General features: G+C 41.0%; 1 protein-coding gene and 1 long non-coding RNA gene across 5 annotated transcripts in view; one reads left to right on the top strand and one right to left on the bottom strand.

The window, feature by feature from the left end:
• The window catches only part of LOC118974144 (uncharacterized), a 45,678-nt gene extending 37,825 nt beyond the window's left edge, over nucleotides 1-7,853 (bottom strand). Inside the window, exon 1 of the long non-coding RNA XR_005063750.2 lies at nucleotides 4,588-7,853. This is a non-coding gene — a long non-coding RNA (uncharacterized lncRNA). The remainder of the gene's footprint in view (nucleotides 1-4,587) is intronic.
• LSMEM1 (leucine rich single-pass membrane protein 1) lies at nucleotides 117-14,003 on the top strand. 4 transcript variants are annotated; one of them, XM_073238578.1, is made up of 5 exons: nucleotides 117-2,690; nucleotides 3,125-3,265; nucleotides 7,860-7,988; nucleotides 9,615-9,743; nucleotides 13,238-14,003. In XM_073238578.1, exons 2-5 carry the CDS (start codon nucleotides 3,214-3,216, stop codon nucleotides 13,366-13,368), a joined length of 441 nt encoding a protein of 146 aa, XP_073094679.1. In that variant the 5' UTR covers nucleotides 117-2,690; nucleotides 3,125-3,213; the 3' UTR covers nucleotides 13,369-14,003. The 4 variants fall into 4 exon arrangements, with proteins under 4 accessions (XP_073094679.1, XP_073094678.1, XP_073094681.1 ...); XM_073238577.1 differs by having other exon boundaries at nucleotides 117-2,695; XM_073238580.1 differs by lacking the exons at nucleotides 117-2,690; nucleotides 3,125-3,265 and adding an exon at nucleotides 3,510-3,863 and having other exon boundaries at nucleotides 13,238-14,002.
• The last annotated feature ends 1,540 nt before the right edge of the window (nucleotides 14,004-15,543 follow it).

Below are 15,543 nucleotides of genomic sequence, written 5' to 3'. Positions count from 1 at the left end.
TAGACAAATGAGTTTTAGATACAATTTTGGGGAGTTCTTCTGGAAAGCTGCTCTATTTTCTTTTTAAATGGAGCCTTATAATTTAAATTTTGTCACTGGGATCGACAAAGGGAATTACACCATGTGACCTTATAGCTGCACTTAAAGGCTCTTCAGTCCAGCTACTGGGAGTTGATGATGAATTAGCATACACCACAAGGGTTGCTAACCTTGACCTCTGAGGGCAGTAACACTAATTTTATTTGCATGTAAGACCTTGTGCTTTTCATTTGAAATAAAGATCTTTTCACACTAAAAGTGTTTCTTTTTTCTAATAGAAGAAATATTATTTATGGTTTTGAGGTTCAGGGTTCCAAATGACCAACCTGGATAGGGAAAAAGACAAAACTTTGTATATTTGGAAACATGAAAACAGGTGAAAAACTGTGGCAATATTATCAGGGGGATTCCAGTTGCTGACTCAGGGCTGTTGCTCCTTGGTTGCCCCCAGAAAGTAATTTTTCACTTTATGAAGTTGTAAGCATTTTAGCAGTGCCCCAGTATTTTATTATTAAACTTCATATTAGAATTACATTGCACCAGCATTATCTGCAGTTTAGAATTCATAGCCTTAATTCTTTGCTATAAGGGCAGAAAACTGGTAAGAGGCATGAGAGGTGGGGTGGGGAAGCATGCATACTGCTGTTAAGTGCCAAAAGCAGGGAAGGTATATTTTTCAAACTAGTGGTCTTCTCCACTTCCTCAGCAGTGGCTGGAAGCTCTGATGTGTGGCCACTAGTTGAAAATCATTGGCTGGCCTATGAGTCGTTGCTTGTGGGAGTGAGTTCCAACTCTCAGATAACACTGCAGTGGGAAACAACTTGGAATCTAGAACTTGGATTTGCATTTTGTCACCTCCATATTCTAAGAAGGTCAGAACTATGGAGAAGAGATTGCAAGTAATGTTTTAAATTTTTAATTTCATATATGTATACACTTTTTAAATTTTTATTACAGTTTTATGCATGTACATAGTTTAATAGTACTTCAGGGCTTATAAGGAAAACTGGCACCATCTTTTTCCATTCCTCAGGAGGCATCTCAGCCTTTAGCTTATTTTTAACACCTTGATTTCTGTTTTCTAAGTAATAGGTTTATACAGCTGTCTCAGATTATTATGTTTAGACTAATCTGATGGTTTATACCTGATTAAGTGAAGATTTCTGCCCTTTTCACTTCTCATTCTCTGTTTTCGGTTAAGTCAGCACCATTGTTTGCATTATAATGATCATATTTCTGTGTTCATTCCTGAGCTAGATAGTTTAGTTACATTTCCCTCAGAACATTTTATCTTGGTTTTACGTTCATATCACTAATTCTTCCAAAACAGCAACAGATAAGTCAAATTCTTTAACCTGTTTTCCATGTTAAAGCCCTAACATGTTTCTTGTTTCAGCCTGGACTGCTTTCTTGGAGTACATGGCAGTCCCTGAGACTTCATCTTGGGATTTGTTTTCCTCTCCCCTTGGATTGGATTTCTGGGCCCTGCCTTTGTTACTAGATTAGTTTTTTGCTAAAGAAGAACACTTCAGGAACTTCTGGGAATGGGTGCATGGGGGTGTCAAGTTACTGAGATTTTACATGTCAAAGCTAGTTTGGCTTGGTATATAAAATTGTAGGTAGAAACTCAAATTAGGAATTTAGAAGGCATTGTGCTACTGTCTTCTAGTTAGAGCATTGGGGTATCTGACTCAATTTTTATTTTCTGATTTGTTTTCTTAGACTGTCACTAGTGTTCTAAAAGTTCTGTGTTCTAGTGTTTTAAAATACAATTGTGATACTGTGCTCTGTGGGCTCTGGCAATCTGGAAAAAATTTAAGTTCTTAACCCTTCTTCCTCCTTACACACACACACATGCTTTCTTTGTTCTGGAACTCCATGAGATTCTAGAGCTGTTGGATTTCATTTCCTCTCTGGGAGGTTTCTGTAACAGTTTTCCAATTTTCCTAATGCATTTTAATCTTGATTAACATGAAGGTACCTGCCTATATTTAGTTCAACACTTGGTTGTTGCCTCCAATTCCTGAGCCTGTCTGAACTCTGCAGGGCCAGTCCCCTCATCAGTGGTCATCCCCAGAGGCTGCTAATGCACATACCAGCTGCTGTCTCTCTCTCATAATCAATAACTTTGTTGAAGTCTTAGTATTGTTTCCTCCTATTTGCATTCTTGGGGTTTTGTCATTTTTATTGCTACTCTGCCTTTTTACTGTGGTTTTAGGAGAAAGATAAATGAGTGTTAATCTGCATATGAAATTTATCAATGGGTGCTTTTTATTTATGAACTTGATGTGGTAGTTGTTGGACAAAGATTACTGGGGATTCAATATATAACAATGAGTTTTCTCAAAAGGAATAAAATGGTGTATGATTGACCAGTTCATTCCTTGATTCTTGGTTAATCTTGCTAGTTTAAAGGAATTTAAAATGGTTCCTGCCTAATCAGTTCTTTATTTTGAGGCTCAAACATTAGTGTTGAATCCATCAGCATCTGTGACTCAAGGCTTTGATGGTATTTACATCTGGCTACTGTGAGAAAATATTTGAAAGAAAAAGCAGGAAATACTCAAGAATGTCCCCAATTCAAACAGTTCATGTGAGAATACCCATCTTTGAGCCTGACCTCTTGTTGATGTGGCTCACCTCTCAGACAGGTAAGGTAGGTTATCTTGCTTTGCTCTTAAGTGGTTCTCCAGAAGTCTTAACTGGCCACAAACAAAAACAGCAAAAAAAAAAAAAAAACAACTCCCACCTCACTGGTATAAAATATGGTTGAATTCAGACTTTGCTGTGAGGAATTGCTTAGTCCCCATTTCCCTCATTGCTGAGTGGGGATTAATATTTCACAGGGTTGTAATGTAGAGAGAAAAACGCATAGTAAATGCTCCAAATGAGGCTATTCTATTATTTCTTAAAAGGATAAATGTTTTAAGATCTGGTAGTTGGGAGATGATTTTTAAAACAGCATCTTGGCAAATAGAATAACAGCTAATATCTTCATTTTTATAGAAATTTGGCCTGGCTTTTTAATGCATAATGTGCTTCTGAGTCAACAGTTACATTATCTCCGTCATGAATTGGTCCTCAGGTATAGATGAAGTTTAAGAAGATGACAGTCTTTCTTCCCCCAAAGTAGAGCTGTGAAGCAAGTTTGCTGGAGCAAACATTTTCTAATTGATGTGCAGTGTTTCAAGGATGACTAATGTCTATCTAGTCGTGGCAGTGGAAGGTAAGCTTATAAAGGACTGCATATCAGTTTACCACCTAACGCTCAGTATCCTGCTGGGAGAGTGCGTCTCTGCATTCTGGGATCAGGGTTTGCGGGACTGCAGGTCTCTCCCCACTGTAGCTGCTTTTTTACACCAGAGGGCAGAAGCTCCTCAGTGTGTGTGAGGGAACCGCCAAAGAGAAAGGCTGACATTGCTGAGAAAGGAGGATGCATGAAAACTTCCAGGGTAAACCTTCAGAAAGGAAAGGAAGTTGATGAGAAAGTGCTTCAATCACCTACAGTGGGTCTGTAGCCATACAATCTCCCACTAGAAATCTTGATTTTGTAGCTACTGGAAGCCTTAGGTATCATCTGACCTGCTCTTATCCTAGTTATGTCGCAACCTTATTGGGTCCTGTTTACTGCAGTGGTCTGGTTGGTCTGGAGTCCTACACAAGGAGGTGGTAGAGGGGCAGCTCCAGGCTGCTACCGGGTGCTTATATATGGGAGCACACCAGGGCAGGAGGCTGGCAGTCTGTCAGCTTGCACGGTCGTGTCGCCAAATAAGGACATTAACTTCAGTCCAATCAGAGCTTTACCTGTTACCAACTGAATCAAGGCATGGTGGCTTTTTCTTTTTAAATCATCGTGTCAGTAATCTATTTACTAAAACCATAGACATTATGAAAAGTCAGTATTTGGAATCTTAATACTGCTTGGCTAAATTAACACCAAATATAGACCAACAGTTTCATGCTGGGGCTTGTGGGCCTTGTAGGAGCACCCAGCTGCTGAAGGAAGGCAGAGAGAGAAGTACAGAATTTTTAGAAAGTTTATTATAGTTGCTTCTGAATAATTTTTTTTTTTCTGGTAACGTTGCAGTCAAAGCTCAAATTTTTGTAAGTAACTTGCATGCTGTTACTCTGCTGAGACTGAATTGTGATTCTTCAGGGTGGGACGGGATGTTTCTTGTTGCATATGTGCTCTATGCTTTTTGCTTTTGATAGAAATGGTGTAGACTTGATTTTAAAAATTACTGAATATGAAGAGGCACTGACTGAAATGGAGTTAAAGAACAAATGACCATAACTCACTCAATAAAGCTTCCTATTAGCTCTGAATTAAGCCCTATTGTAACAAATCTGACTTTGTGGTGGGCAATACTGGTGTGAATTATTTCTGTGGTTCAATACTAAGCACCTATGGGAATAAAATAAAGAGCAAAGCAATTTTTCATAGTCATCTTATTTGTCAGAATATTTGTAGGGAGTCTTAATACTTAAATGACCAAAAGAAGTAGCTGTTAGTATTGATCTAAACTGGAGGAAAATGAAATTACTTACATGTTTCAGCTCAAGGTATCAGAGAGGGTTCCATTAAGAGGATCCTGCTTTGGTCAGTCTTAATGAGCAAATTTGCACACCAGAGTTGGGAAGGAGCACGGGGTTACTGTGATGCCAGACTTAGTAACAGTCTGGCTTTCCAGCCCTGCTGCTTGTTCCCACATGCCCTCATATGGAAATACCAAAGATAGAAGTCCTGGGGGCCAAGCAGCCACGGGTCCTGGTTCTGGGGCCATGTGATCTTGTATCCACTTATGCACAGTCACTTGTGTGATCTTGGTGGCTGTAAACCAATCACACCAAGCTCAGTTTTCTCTGCTAGTTATTTTCCATTTGAATGTTGCAGTTAATTAAAAAATACATTGAAATAGCATCTATTTATACTGTGGCTATAACCTAAAAAAGAAATTTTCTTTCAGAGCACTTCATAGCTCACTGTAAGTTGTTGTCTTAGTGCTTTTGGAGTTGATGGTGCATTGAGTCACCTTCTGAGTCAGTAGCAAAGCCAATAATTTTGAGATTTATAAGCTACACTACTAAGTCAGTTTCTGTCGTGATGGCTTTCTAGCTAGTCCTCTACTTTGTAAACATTGATTAAGCCTCACTGAGATCTAAGCAATAGTAATTACATTCCTAAAAGGGAAGCTAAGAATCAAGAATATTAAGTCAGATCCAAAAATGAATCATGGGTCAGTCACAAGGCTGAAATAGAAGCTGTGCTTGGAACAATGATCTGATGAGACACATGCAATCTAGTATGTGAGATAATAAAGTATAAAGAGATGATGAAACATAAAACATTTCTAGAAGAATAGTGTAGAAATCTGTGACCAAGCAACAGCCAGTACTTTTGGTTTTATCTTTAAAGGGTAAGATTTAACTGATCACTATGGCTCCTTCATTCTATATGCTGTTACTTTTTTAAAAATTGCAGTTCAAGTGATTCCCTTAGAAATGCTCTTTGAAGTATATTTGGAATTCAGCAATATCAGTATCTAAAATGCTCAGTAGTATCTTATCTAAAATACTCAGGGAATTATGTGTTCCTGTTCATTAAAATTTCAGGGTAACTGAAACACCCTTTTTAGTTTTTAACTTTGATTGAAAAAAAATGTAATTTATCTATGACTTCTTGAGCTCACTGTTTTCTTAGGCTTTTGGGAGCATATTTTTTATAAGTAATAAGTTTAACTAGTTAGTTTAGGTATTACTGGGAAGCCAGTGGGTTTTAATATTTTGAGTACAGTTCAAGCTTTTTAGTAAATGGCTGGTACTTTTTTCAGATCTTCTGAAAGTGTTCACATTTGTTTTTTCCTTTTCCTGAATTTGGTTTCTCCTAACTCTATTTCTGTTCATTCTGTAGCTGGATAGTAAAGGGAATTTCAAAAATGTTAATGGGAAGTAGATAGTGTACTACCCCATATAGGCAGGCACGAAATTTACTGACTTCACTAGAATCCAGATAGACACACATGAAGATTTATACTCTATTTTATTTCTGTCAGTATACTTATAATTAACTGCCTCAAATTCTTTTGAAATAGTGAGGTTGAAATCCTAGTAAAATATTTTAGGTGTTCCAACTTAAGTCACTTTCTAAACTTGGTACTAAGCATTTGAAGCACAGGATGGTGCCAACCCTAAGGAGTTTCAGTCAATTGGTGAAGTAAAAAATATAAGCAAATAAATGTTCTAAAATACTATAGGTTTTGACAGAAGAATGTCCAGCATCCAGCAAGGGCACAAGGGAAAGACAGGATGATTCTTTGAGGACATAAGAGTTGAGCTGAGTCCTGAAAGATGATTAAGGAAGGGTGCGGAGGAGAAAGGTAGCAAAGGGAACCGCCAAAGAGAAAGGCTGACACATTGCTGAGAAAGGAGGATGCATGAAAACTCCCAGGGTAAACCTTCAGAAAGGAAAGGAAGTTGATGAGACAAAGTGCTTCAATCACCTGTAGCCATACAATCTCCCACTAAAAATCTTGTTTTGTAGCTACTGGAAGCCTTAGGTATCCTCTGACCTGCCCTTATCCTAGTTACGTTGCAACCTTATTGGGTCCTGTTTACTGCGGTGGTCTGGTTGGTCTGGAGTCCTACACAAGGACGTGGTAGAGGGGCAGCTACCAGGTGTTTATATATGGTAGCACACCAGGGCACTCTGTACAAGAGGCCCACTTCCGGCTCTGCAACAGCTCAATAAATGCACCATCTTAGGCATTTACCACCTGAGCTTCAACTTCCTCGTAGAAAGGATGGGAGCTAGACCAAAGCATGTTTTAAGTCCTTTCAGATAAAAAAAAATCCTATATCACTATTAAACTTATTTTATGAAAACAGGTAACTGTGAAAGAAAGCTTTTGTAGGAATTGGAATTTATTTTCCTGGAGCCTTCTTTTCATGTAATTAAAAGGCCACAAGTTCTTTGGTGTGCTACAGAGACATCTTAAAATGGGCCTTTTTAATCCACTCAGGCTTTTCAGTGTTTCCTGAAGTTCAGCTGTTAATAGAGAATATCACCTTAAAGGTAAACCTCAGTTTTGAAATTCTTTATTATATAAGTGACCTCAATCTAAAGGAGCTCAGGGGGAAGATACCTCAGAGGTCCTGAGGTCTAACTTTCCACTGCTGCAGGGCTCCTCTTGGTAGTGTCTAAGCTGCTAAGTTTTTGTCTTGAGGACTCACAGCATCCAATGGCTAAATGATACATTTTAAGGTAGAAACTGATGTAGTGTATTGAAGGAGTATATGAAAATTACAGCTTTGTATTAAAGCCTCATGTAATTAGAATGGTTCACAGTAGTATTCTCTTTTTTCAGAATCTTTATGGCCACAGTCTGACCAGCTTAATTTTATCTATCTGTATGTTTACATACAGTCTTCTTGGATGAAGCATTTGAAGCATCTTGACTGAATATAACAATGTAATAAAAGAGAAATATTTACAAATCAATTATAAAATAAAAAGAAAGCCTGGAAACCATAGGGAGAATTGGGGAATCTGAGGGAGAGGAAAAAAGCACATGCGGAGAAGCAGGCTATAAAGCACTAAGCTTGGGCTGTGCACTTGACTCTGAGCTTCCTGGCAAGCAAAGTGAAAATAGTTACAAAGGTGTCTCAGAAAGGAAATATTTTCTTCCAGACAAAGAGAGCTCTCCTAGACCTTCAGCTAGAAATGTGTGGGTGGTTCTTTATGTGCTTGCTGTGGGCTGTGATTTTTGTGAAATCAAGCTTCCCAGCCCAGGCTTCTGATTCACGCCAGTGTTTTCTTCCAGGGACAATGAATCGCTCTTCCCAGGCTGGCTTCCCCGGCATTCCTGAAGATAGAAAGCTTTACGTTGTGGATTCCATAAATGACTTAAACAAACTAAACCTCTGCCCTGTGGAGTCTCAGCATCTGTTCCGTATGTGTGAGCTCCACTGCCACAGCCCTTCCTGGCTCCTAGGCCACCTAAAAATAGCAGATGCTCAACTGGATGTGTGGCAGGGTGGGGGTGGGGGGTGGGGGGTGGCATTAGCAACAGCTTGGCACTGGGAATGCTCTCTTAGTAGGCAATTTTTGCTTTTGTTCTCTGAGTACTGGACAAGCTTACGGGCTTTCTCGGCTCCTAAAGAAGATTTGAACTCTTGTCTTTAAAAGTTCTGAGTAGCCCCTATGGAGTTTCTCTCCCTGGAAAGGGGCAGAGGCTGCCGAGCTGGGCTGTCAGAGGGGCGCTGTCCCCCTTGGCTGCTGTTGTGCTTTCTGGTGACCACAGCCAGATCGTGGATGGTGCCCACTTTATTCTAGAGAGGTTGCACTTCATAGTGGATTGCTGAAAAATGTTCCACATATTCAGTTTTTACAAAATTATTAGAAGTCAACTTTATTTCCTACCTACAAGTTATAAATTGCCCCAATTAAAAGGAAAAGGAGGATAAAAGCAAAAACAAAAATCTGCTAAATACTAAGTGTACTTTATTTGTTTGGCAAAACATTATAAATGGGTTCTCTCAGACCATTCTGAGCCCCCTCTTTCCTAGCTTAAATGCTGACATTCAAACACAGATGTTAATTGCTTAGTTGCCATTTCTTCATAGGTACCCCAAACTTTGTCTGATATTGTATCTATTATTTTCCTAAATCCCTTCTGAAGTCTTGCTTTTTTCTTCATTTTTATGTGTTCAGATTTTCACCTGATTTTATTGCATTCGGTTTCAGTACAAGCAGGTGTTGGGTGCCAGCTTATGCCATTGCTTTGATTAGGAAGCAAAAGCTGTGGAGGGGCCGACAGACATAGGATATACTTATGAAGTATGGGACATAAGCCACCCATGTATCAGTAATCAAGTAGCACAGTGTGTGGGACTGAGGCAAAGGAGAGAATCCAAAAAGTAATTCAATTCTTCATTTCCCTTAGTTTCTGTATTTCTTATTCAATTTAATTTGGGTGTTAGGCAAACAGCTTTTGCAAAATGATGAGCAAATGTAGGCAGCTCATGGTTTGGGGGAACCAAGCTGTTTGTCTTAGAAGCATGGTTGCATTCTCTGTTCAACTGTAAAATATTGCAAAGAACTTTCTTCCAGAGCATTTCCATCCTGAAAACTGTTCTAAGAAACCAAAATACATCAGGGCCATTTTTCTCTTTCAAGGGATGTAGGCATGGCTGATTATTCCTTGCTTAAAAGGAGTTTCCCAGAGTTTTCAGACTTCCTCCCCGAGGAGCTGTTCCACAGCCAGCCGGGTTTTAATTACTCCTGGGCCACTTTGGGAAAAGGGCGAAAGAGTCCCTAATCAGTCTTAACACTTAACCTCTTTATTCCACCCTGCAAAGAAAAATCACGATCTTCCAAGAACTTTCCAAACAGGGATAAGGAGATGGCTTGGCCCTGCTTGTTCTGTGAATACCAATCTAGGAGGAAAAAATTCGCCGAGAGCACCCAGCCCAAAGATATTCCCAGGGCCACTTTGCAGGGTGGGCGCTCACAGAGGGGGCGCCTTCCATCTGCTAACACACGTATGCTGAGCAGGTTTGTGTTTGTTTCATGTTAGCTCTTGAGGAGAAAGTCCCAGTCATTGGCACTGACCCAGGGAACGGAAGCCACTGTCTGTTTTTTGTGGGGCTGATAATTGTGCTGATTGTCAGCCTGGCACTCGTTTCCTTCGTGATTTTTCTAATAGGTGAGTATAACTGACATGTTCATTCCTTGCATGCACTTTTTTGCAGCTGGTTATTTAACTTCGCTCCCTAGTAGTGGGTGCTTTCTGGCCATCAGTGCTGCACTGGCGTGAGCCCTGTTGCCCTAGACAGGATCACAGGGGCACAAGCCCACGGCATCAGCCTTAGTGCTGGAGGTTCACAAGCACGTTTGTTCAATATTTCTGTAACACTTTAATTTCGTACTCAGAGACCCTGTTAAATGGTAGGCAGCTTGGTATAATTTCTCCATTAATTTGGATCCATAACATAATTCAGTCACATTCAGGTTTCAAACTCCCTCCCGGGTTTTCTCACTTCCCAGAAATCAGTTAGACACCCTGAGGGCTTATGCAAGGCCCCAGAGGCAGTGCTGGGATGTGCCCACCTTCTTCCCTGTTTGACAGCCCAGGCTGGCCTTCTGCTCCTCTTGTACCCTGCCCCGCCTGCCCTGGGCCTGGAGTGGGCACCCGGCCTTTCCCACACAGTTCCTCGGCCAAGAAAATCCCAGAGGACTCAGTCCCGCCCTCCACGCTCTGACTTGGGCAGGGAAGGGGTGCTGTCCCCGCCTGCCTGTAGCCCCATCCCCTGGGCCCACCCAGTTTTCTCTCTCAGCGAACCCCTCTCTGCCTACCATCATCCAGAATAATTTCAGTTCCCTCCCAGGCCCCTTAAGGAGCCTGAGAGGAGGGAGTTATCTTTGACAGCTCTTTACCTGGATCTACCACACTGTCATTTCTTCTGAATTTTCATGCTTTGCAAGCCTTGAGCTTTTAAAAATCCTCACTGAGAAGTGGAGCCTAGGTCTTTAGGTGCCTCTAATTTAAGTTTATTCAGGACTCAGGAAGTAGTGGTGATGGTGATGAAGGGAGAGCAGTGGGCAGAGGGCATGACTTGTACAGCTTCAGACCCTTTTCTTCACCCCAAACTCCTTCCTCCTCTGCAGATTGAAGGTCTTTCTCTAGCCTGGGGGTTTGGACTGGTGGGAGGAGTGATATTTAATAGCTTCCCTTTCACCAACTGATGCCCTACTGCACTTACAAGCTGCAACGGGAGCTGTCCATGCAGTAATGGTGCCCTTGCATCCAACTGTCAGGGCAGGAGTGTTGGCCCTGAACCTGTAGGACCAGAAAGAGCACTTGAATTACTCCTCTGAAATGTTATACCACATAAATTAATGCTTCAAATATCCTGCCACACTTGGCTTGGGTAATGATTCAGTTAAACTTCAGTTGGGAAATTGAAGATATGCCTACTGACATGGGAGCAGCCCACAGGAACTTCTGTCTTTTGTGGATGATAAGAAATAAGATTAAGGGTAAGGATGATAAAAAATGCTATATATTAGGGGCTTACTCTCTCCCAGGCACTGAGCTAAGCTCTTGATGTCTGTTTTCTCGCAACCTCATAACCACTCTGGAGTGTAGGATCTGTTAGTATTCTGGCTTTACCGATGATGAAACAGACTTGGAGAGATGAATTACTGTGCCCCAGGCTCACAGCTCCCAAGTGCTGGATCAGGGCTCAGAGACACTCGTGCCTGACATCACAGACCAGGCACTTCATCATCAGCATTTCACCCTTCTCATATAGACAGGATTTATTTTATATTTGCTTCTGGAGTTTTATATGGAGGGCGAAGTCAAATTAAGAAACAGAAAGAAGGCGTGAATAAAGAAGGCTTTTTTATTTGACAATTACTCTGTGCCAGGTATGTACATTCATTATCTTAAATCCTTTTCTATCCCTCAAGATAGTGTGTAATATTTACTGATGAAGGACTAAGACCCAGAGAGTTCACCTCTCCGTGTTTGCTGGGCTAATCGCAGGCAGAGCTGGGATCCAAGCCCAGCCGGTCTGGCGCTGGAGCGCCCCACACTCTGCTGCCTATGCTGAAGTCATCGGGAAGGCTTCCTGTGGCTTTTAGACAAACCTTAACCCAATCTGAGAACAGAGTTGGCACGGGCATTCTGTAAATGAACTTGGCCTGTGCTCATTTTAACCAAGAAATCTTTTTGCCGTCAGTGGGCTTCAGTGCAAATTTGTATCCTTTTAACTGAAGTGCAAGAACTTGTATTCTTTGTAACTCTGCCATTTTTACACAAAAGAAATAAGACTATTTTATACTGATTACATAGTTCTTAAACTTTTAGCCTTATTTTGTTGTCACACTCCATGTCCTAAAGAGGAATAATCCACAGCAGGAGATTACTGTGGATGCCTTTCTAACTTTGGTATCAGTTTCCAGGGACCAAGCAGTATTCCAGAAAATACCAAGTGCATGGCATGTTATTAAGTGTTGCCTTAAGGAAAAAAGATTTCGTGGTGAAATAAGCTTGAAGATTGCTGGGTTAGGGTAATACTCAAGGTGTTTTTTACTTCTTCTGAATTCCACTAGGCAGGTTTGCATATTGATTTTTTTCTAACTCTTTGTGCACGTGGAGCCCTTTTCCTTCATTGGAATTTAATTTGTATTATGGAACATACTTTGGCTGCCATGGCTGCTACCTCCTGTGTTTGACTGATGTAGGAGGCTTCTGAGAGGGGAAGGATGTTGCATGTTTTGGATTTACTTCTGCTTCACTCCTCTCTCCAGAAGCAAGTGGTATCTCTGCCTTGCTCTGCAGCAGTTTACTCACGACCCTTCCCTCACCCTTGGACCGTGGTTCACCCAGCATGATTTTTCAGATGTGGGGGTAGAGCAGTTCTGGGCAAGAGTTTTTCCCAAGGCTGGAAGGGGGACCCCTATCACCTAGTTTACCTTCCCACGTTAGTTTGTCCGCTGAGCCCAGCGGCGTGTTACCAACACCATGAGCTCCTGAAAGATATCTTCGAGGAAACCTTCCTGAAATGGAAATAAGAATGTTAAGTTTGGGTTTTGTGCTGAATTTCTTGGAAATTTTAACTCTGATAAACATACCTCAGAGTCTTCCATTCCCTACCTTACTCTATTGCCAGCGGTTCTGTTTATTTTGAAAATACTGTCTTTCTGTGGTCTGAGTGGTCAGAGGAGAATTATTATGGGCTGGTAATTCAGAACCATGTCATGGTTGCTATGTCAAAATAGGCTGGAATCTAAAGAAATCTCACTTCCCAAATGAGGAGTGAAAAATGTTTTCTGAGAATGGATCTTAAAATGAGCCAACATAGCATCCCCTTCTCTGACGTGCTTACAGCCAGACCTGCTGGTGGCTTCCTCTGGCTGCTCTCAGTGATTCTTTCTCAGCCAAAATCTGAGCTGAGCTGCCAGAGGTGTCTAGGCTGGCACCACGAGGTTGTAGAGATCAGTCACTTGCTAGGTAACTTCAGTCCTCAGCAGTTTCTCTGCCCTGCGGGCTGTGGGCTGCGGGGGATGCTGGAGCAGGGGGGTTGTCAAAGGGCCTTGTAGCGCTCAGCTGAACACCAGCACAGGGCGCTGACAAGACCCGGTGGAACGTACTGGAAGCCAGTGTAACACAGACTGTTTTCCATTTTGAAGTTCAAACTGGAAACAAGATGGATGATGTGTCAAGAAGACTAATGGCTGAGGGAAAGGACATAGAGGATCTTAAGAAAATCAACAGCATGATCGTAAAGCGCCTCAACCAACTGGACTCTAAACAGAACTAAAGAAGTGAGCATCTAAGAACTGCTAACGCCTGAGCTTCATACTTTCCTGGGAGTGTACGGGGTTAAGAATTGAGCAAGCACATTTCTGCAGGCAGCAAATTACCTGGTTAGTGAACTCAGCAGGGATGGGAAGGACTCCAAGGCGAAGGGGTGTGGGGACAACAGCCAGAAAGGGGCTTATGTTATTACAGGGTCCTTTTGCCGTAACGGGCTTCAGGGTGGCTGACGTGGTGGAGAGCTCACAGTAAGCAAGAGGATTTGGCTCTGTATGTGCACCTTCTCTTACAAAAGGAGCTTTGTTACCAGATAAGTTCATGGTGCTGGAGCCCATGTACCTTTATGAACTTCCTTGAAAGCCTAAAGAACTCATTGAATTATTTGAATGCAAAGGATCCAGGTGATAACTTTTCAATAAAAAGAATTCTGCTCAGGTGATTACACATTGACTCTTACTTCCCCAGGGACAAGGGGTGGGTGGACTTTAGAGCTCGTTGCCTTCTGGTATTTGCAGGTAGTATTAGGTATGTGTGGTGGTGAGGAGGTAAAAGAGAGCAGTTGATTCAACTGATGGTGATGAGCTTTTACTTTGTGCAAAACCCCCTACTCTAGAGGAGCTCACATTCAAGTATGGGAACAAAGGACATGTATGACTATATGTAATTACATAAGCTTTGTTGACTTTGTTTCTCCTGAAAAAAATGCTTCAGTACTTTGCTGATTTATTTTGAAGAAATCTCATCAGTTTTTGGCCTTTACTACTTCCCTATAGTAGAAAACTATATATTTGGAATATTTACCTGCCTTGTTTTAGCACAAAGGTAAGATAGACAACTTATGAAATAAGATATGGTGTGATGTAAGTGAGCTTAGAAAGCATGAGTCTTAGAAAATCTTTAATATATATTGTGCAAGTCTATTGAAGAATTGTCTTGCCAATGGGTTTCAGCCCTAGGCAAGTTCACTATGGATTCAATGTGACCAAAGAAATGACAGAAGAACATTCTTGGATGAAAGGATTATACCCAACTTTATTTCCACAGTGGCAGGTCAGTCACTAAAATCCCATTTATTCAGTGAGTCTGCATGCAGCAAGCCGGTCTCTGCAGGCCTCTCTGCCCACACAGCAGTCCCAGTCTTCATCCTCGGAGCTGCCACCTTCCAGCCCCTCCTCTGCTCTCCTGCAGCCTTGCAGCCATGCCACTGTGTTGCCCAGAGCTCTTTATAGTCAATAACAATGCATTGCCCACACATGTGTAGTGAGCTAGCCAACCAGAGCCAGGTGAGAATCCTGGCCACAGGAACCTTCACTTTATCCACAAAATATATTGTGATTCTATAATTTTAGGTTGATCAAAAACATTTGTGTTTACCCAGAAATTGAATCTGGGTAAGACTTATTTATAATGCACATTTATAAGACTTAGTAGTTAATGGAAAAACACAAGCCATTTTACTTAATCATTTTTTCAAAATCATTTGTACTGCATACTCATTTTCTTAAAATTGATATCATACAGAATATTTTCAAAAAATTTAGAATTTGTGTTTGCTGGAAAATACTTATTGACCTGTTAATAGGATGTGGCAAAATAAGTTTATACGGTTTTATTGTAACATTGTTTCAGAAACCATATTTTTAAAAAACACCCATTTCTTTCCTGAATCTTATGTTTTTTCCCCTTTAGCCTACACAGTGTATGTATTTCATGCTCAGTAATAAATGATATTTATTTCAAGAAATTTATGATTTTTCCAACTTGAAGAAGGGTTGGATAAATCATGTCATCCATCTTTTTGGATCTGGCCTTTTAGATCTGCACTGCCCAGCCTGTCTGACGTGGACGGAGCTGTGGTCACTCACAGCCTAGACTCCAGCCACCGTGGCTCCTGGTGTTTGGAGTCACAGATTAACAACTTGCATTGGCCCTGTTTCAGCACACTGGCTGGCTACATGTCTATGTAGTTTTTTTTTTTAATTGCAGTACAGGAATTTTCATTTGCTATGAAAGCAACAACTGAAATAATCTGAATAAGATCTTAGACTAAGTATTGTATCAATGTTAATTTCTTGATTTTTAATGATTGTATCATGGTTATGTAAGACACTGTCCCTGTTTTTAGGAAACATACATGGAAGTACTTAAGGGTAAAGAGACATCATGTCTTCAGTTTCAA

The sequence above is a fragment of the Manis javanica genome, chromosome 6 (genome assembly GCF_040802235.1).
Source record: "Manis javanica isolate MJ-LG chromosome 6, MJ_LKY, whole genome shotgun sequence".
Classification (NCBI taxonomy): domain Eukaryota; kingdom Metazoa; phylum Chordata; class Mammalia; order Pholidota; family Manidae; genus Manis; species Manis javanica.
This window is presented reverse-complemented; position numbering and strand designations above follow the sequence as displayed.

What these genes read in the sequence shown, in the direction of transcription:
- LSMEM1 (XM_073238578.1), top strand. Translation starts at nt 3,214, where the DNA reads ATGTGCAGTGTTTCAAGGATGACTAATGTCTATCTAGTCGTGGCAGTG. An exon ending in TCTAGTCGTGGCAGTGGAAG is followed by an intron (nt 3,266 to 7,859) that starts GTAAGCTTATAA and finishes GTTTTCTTCCAG; the next exon opens with GGACAATGAATCGCTCTTCC. An exon ending in CTTCGTGATTTTTCTAATAG is followed by an intron (nt 9,744 to 13,237) that starts GTGAGTATAACT and finishes TCCATTTTGAAG; the next exon opens with TTCAAACTGGAAACAAGATG.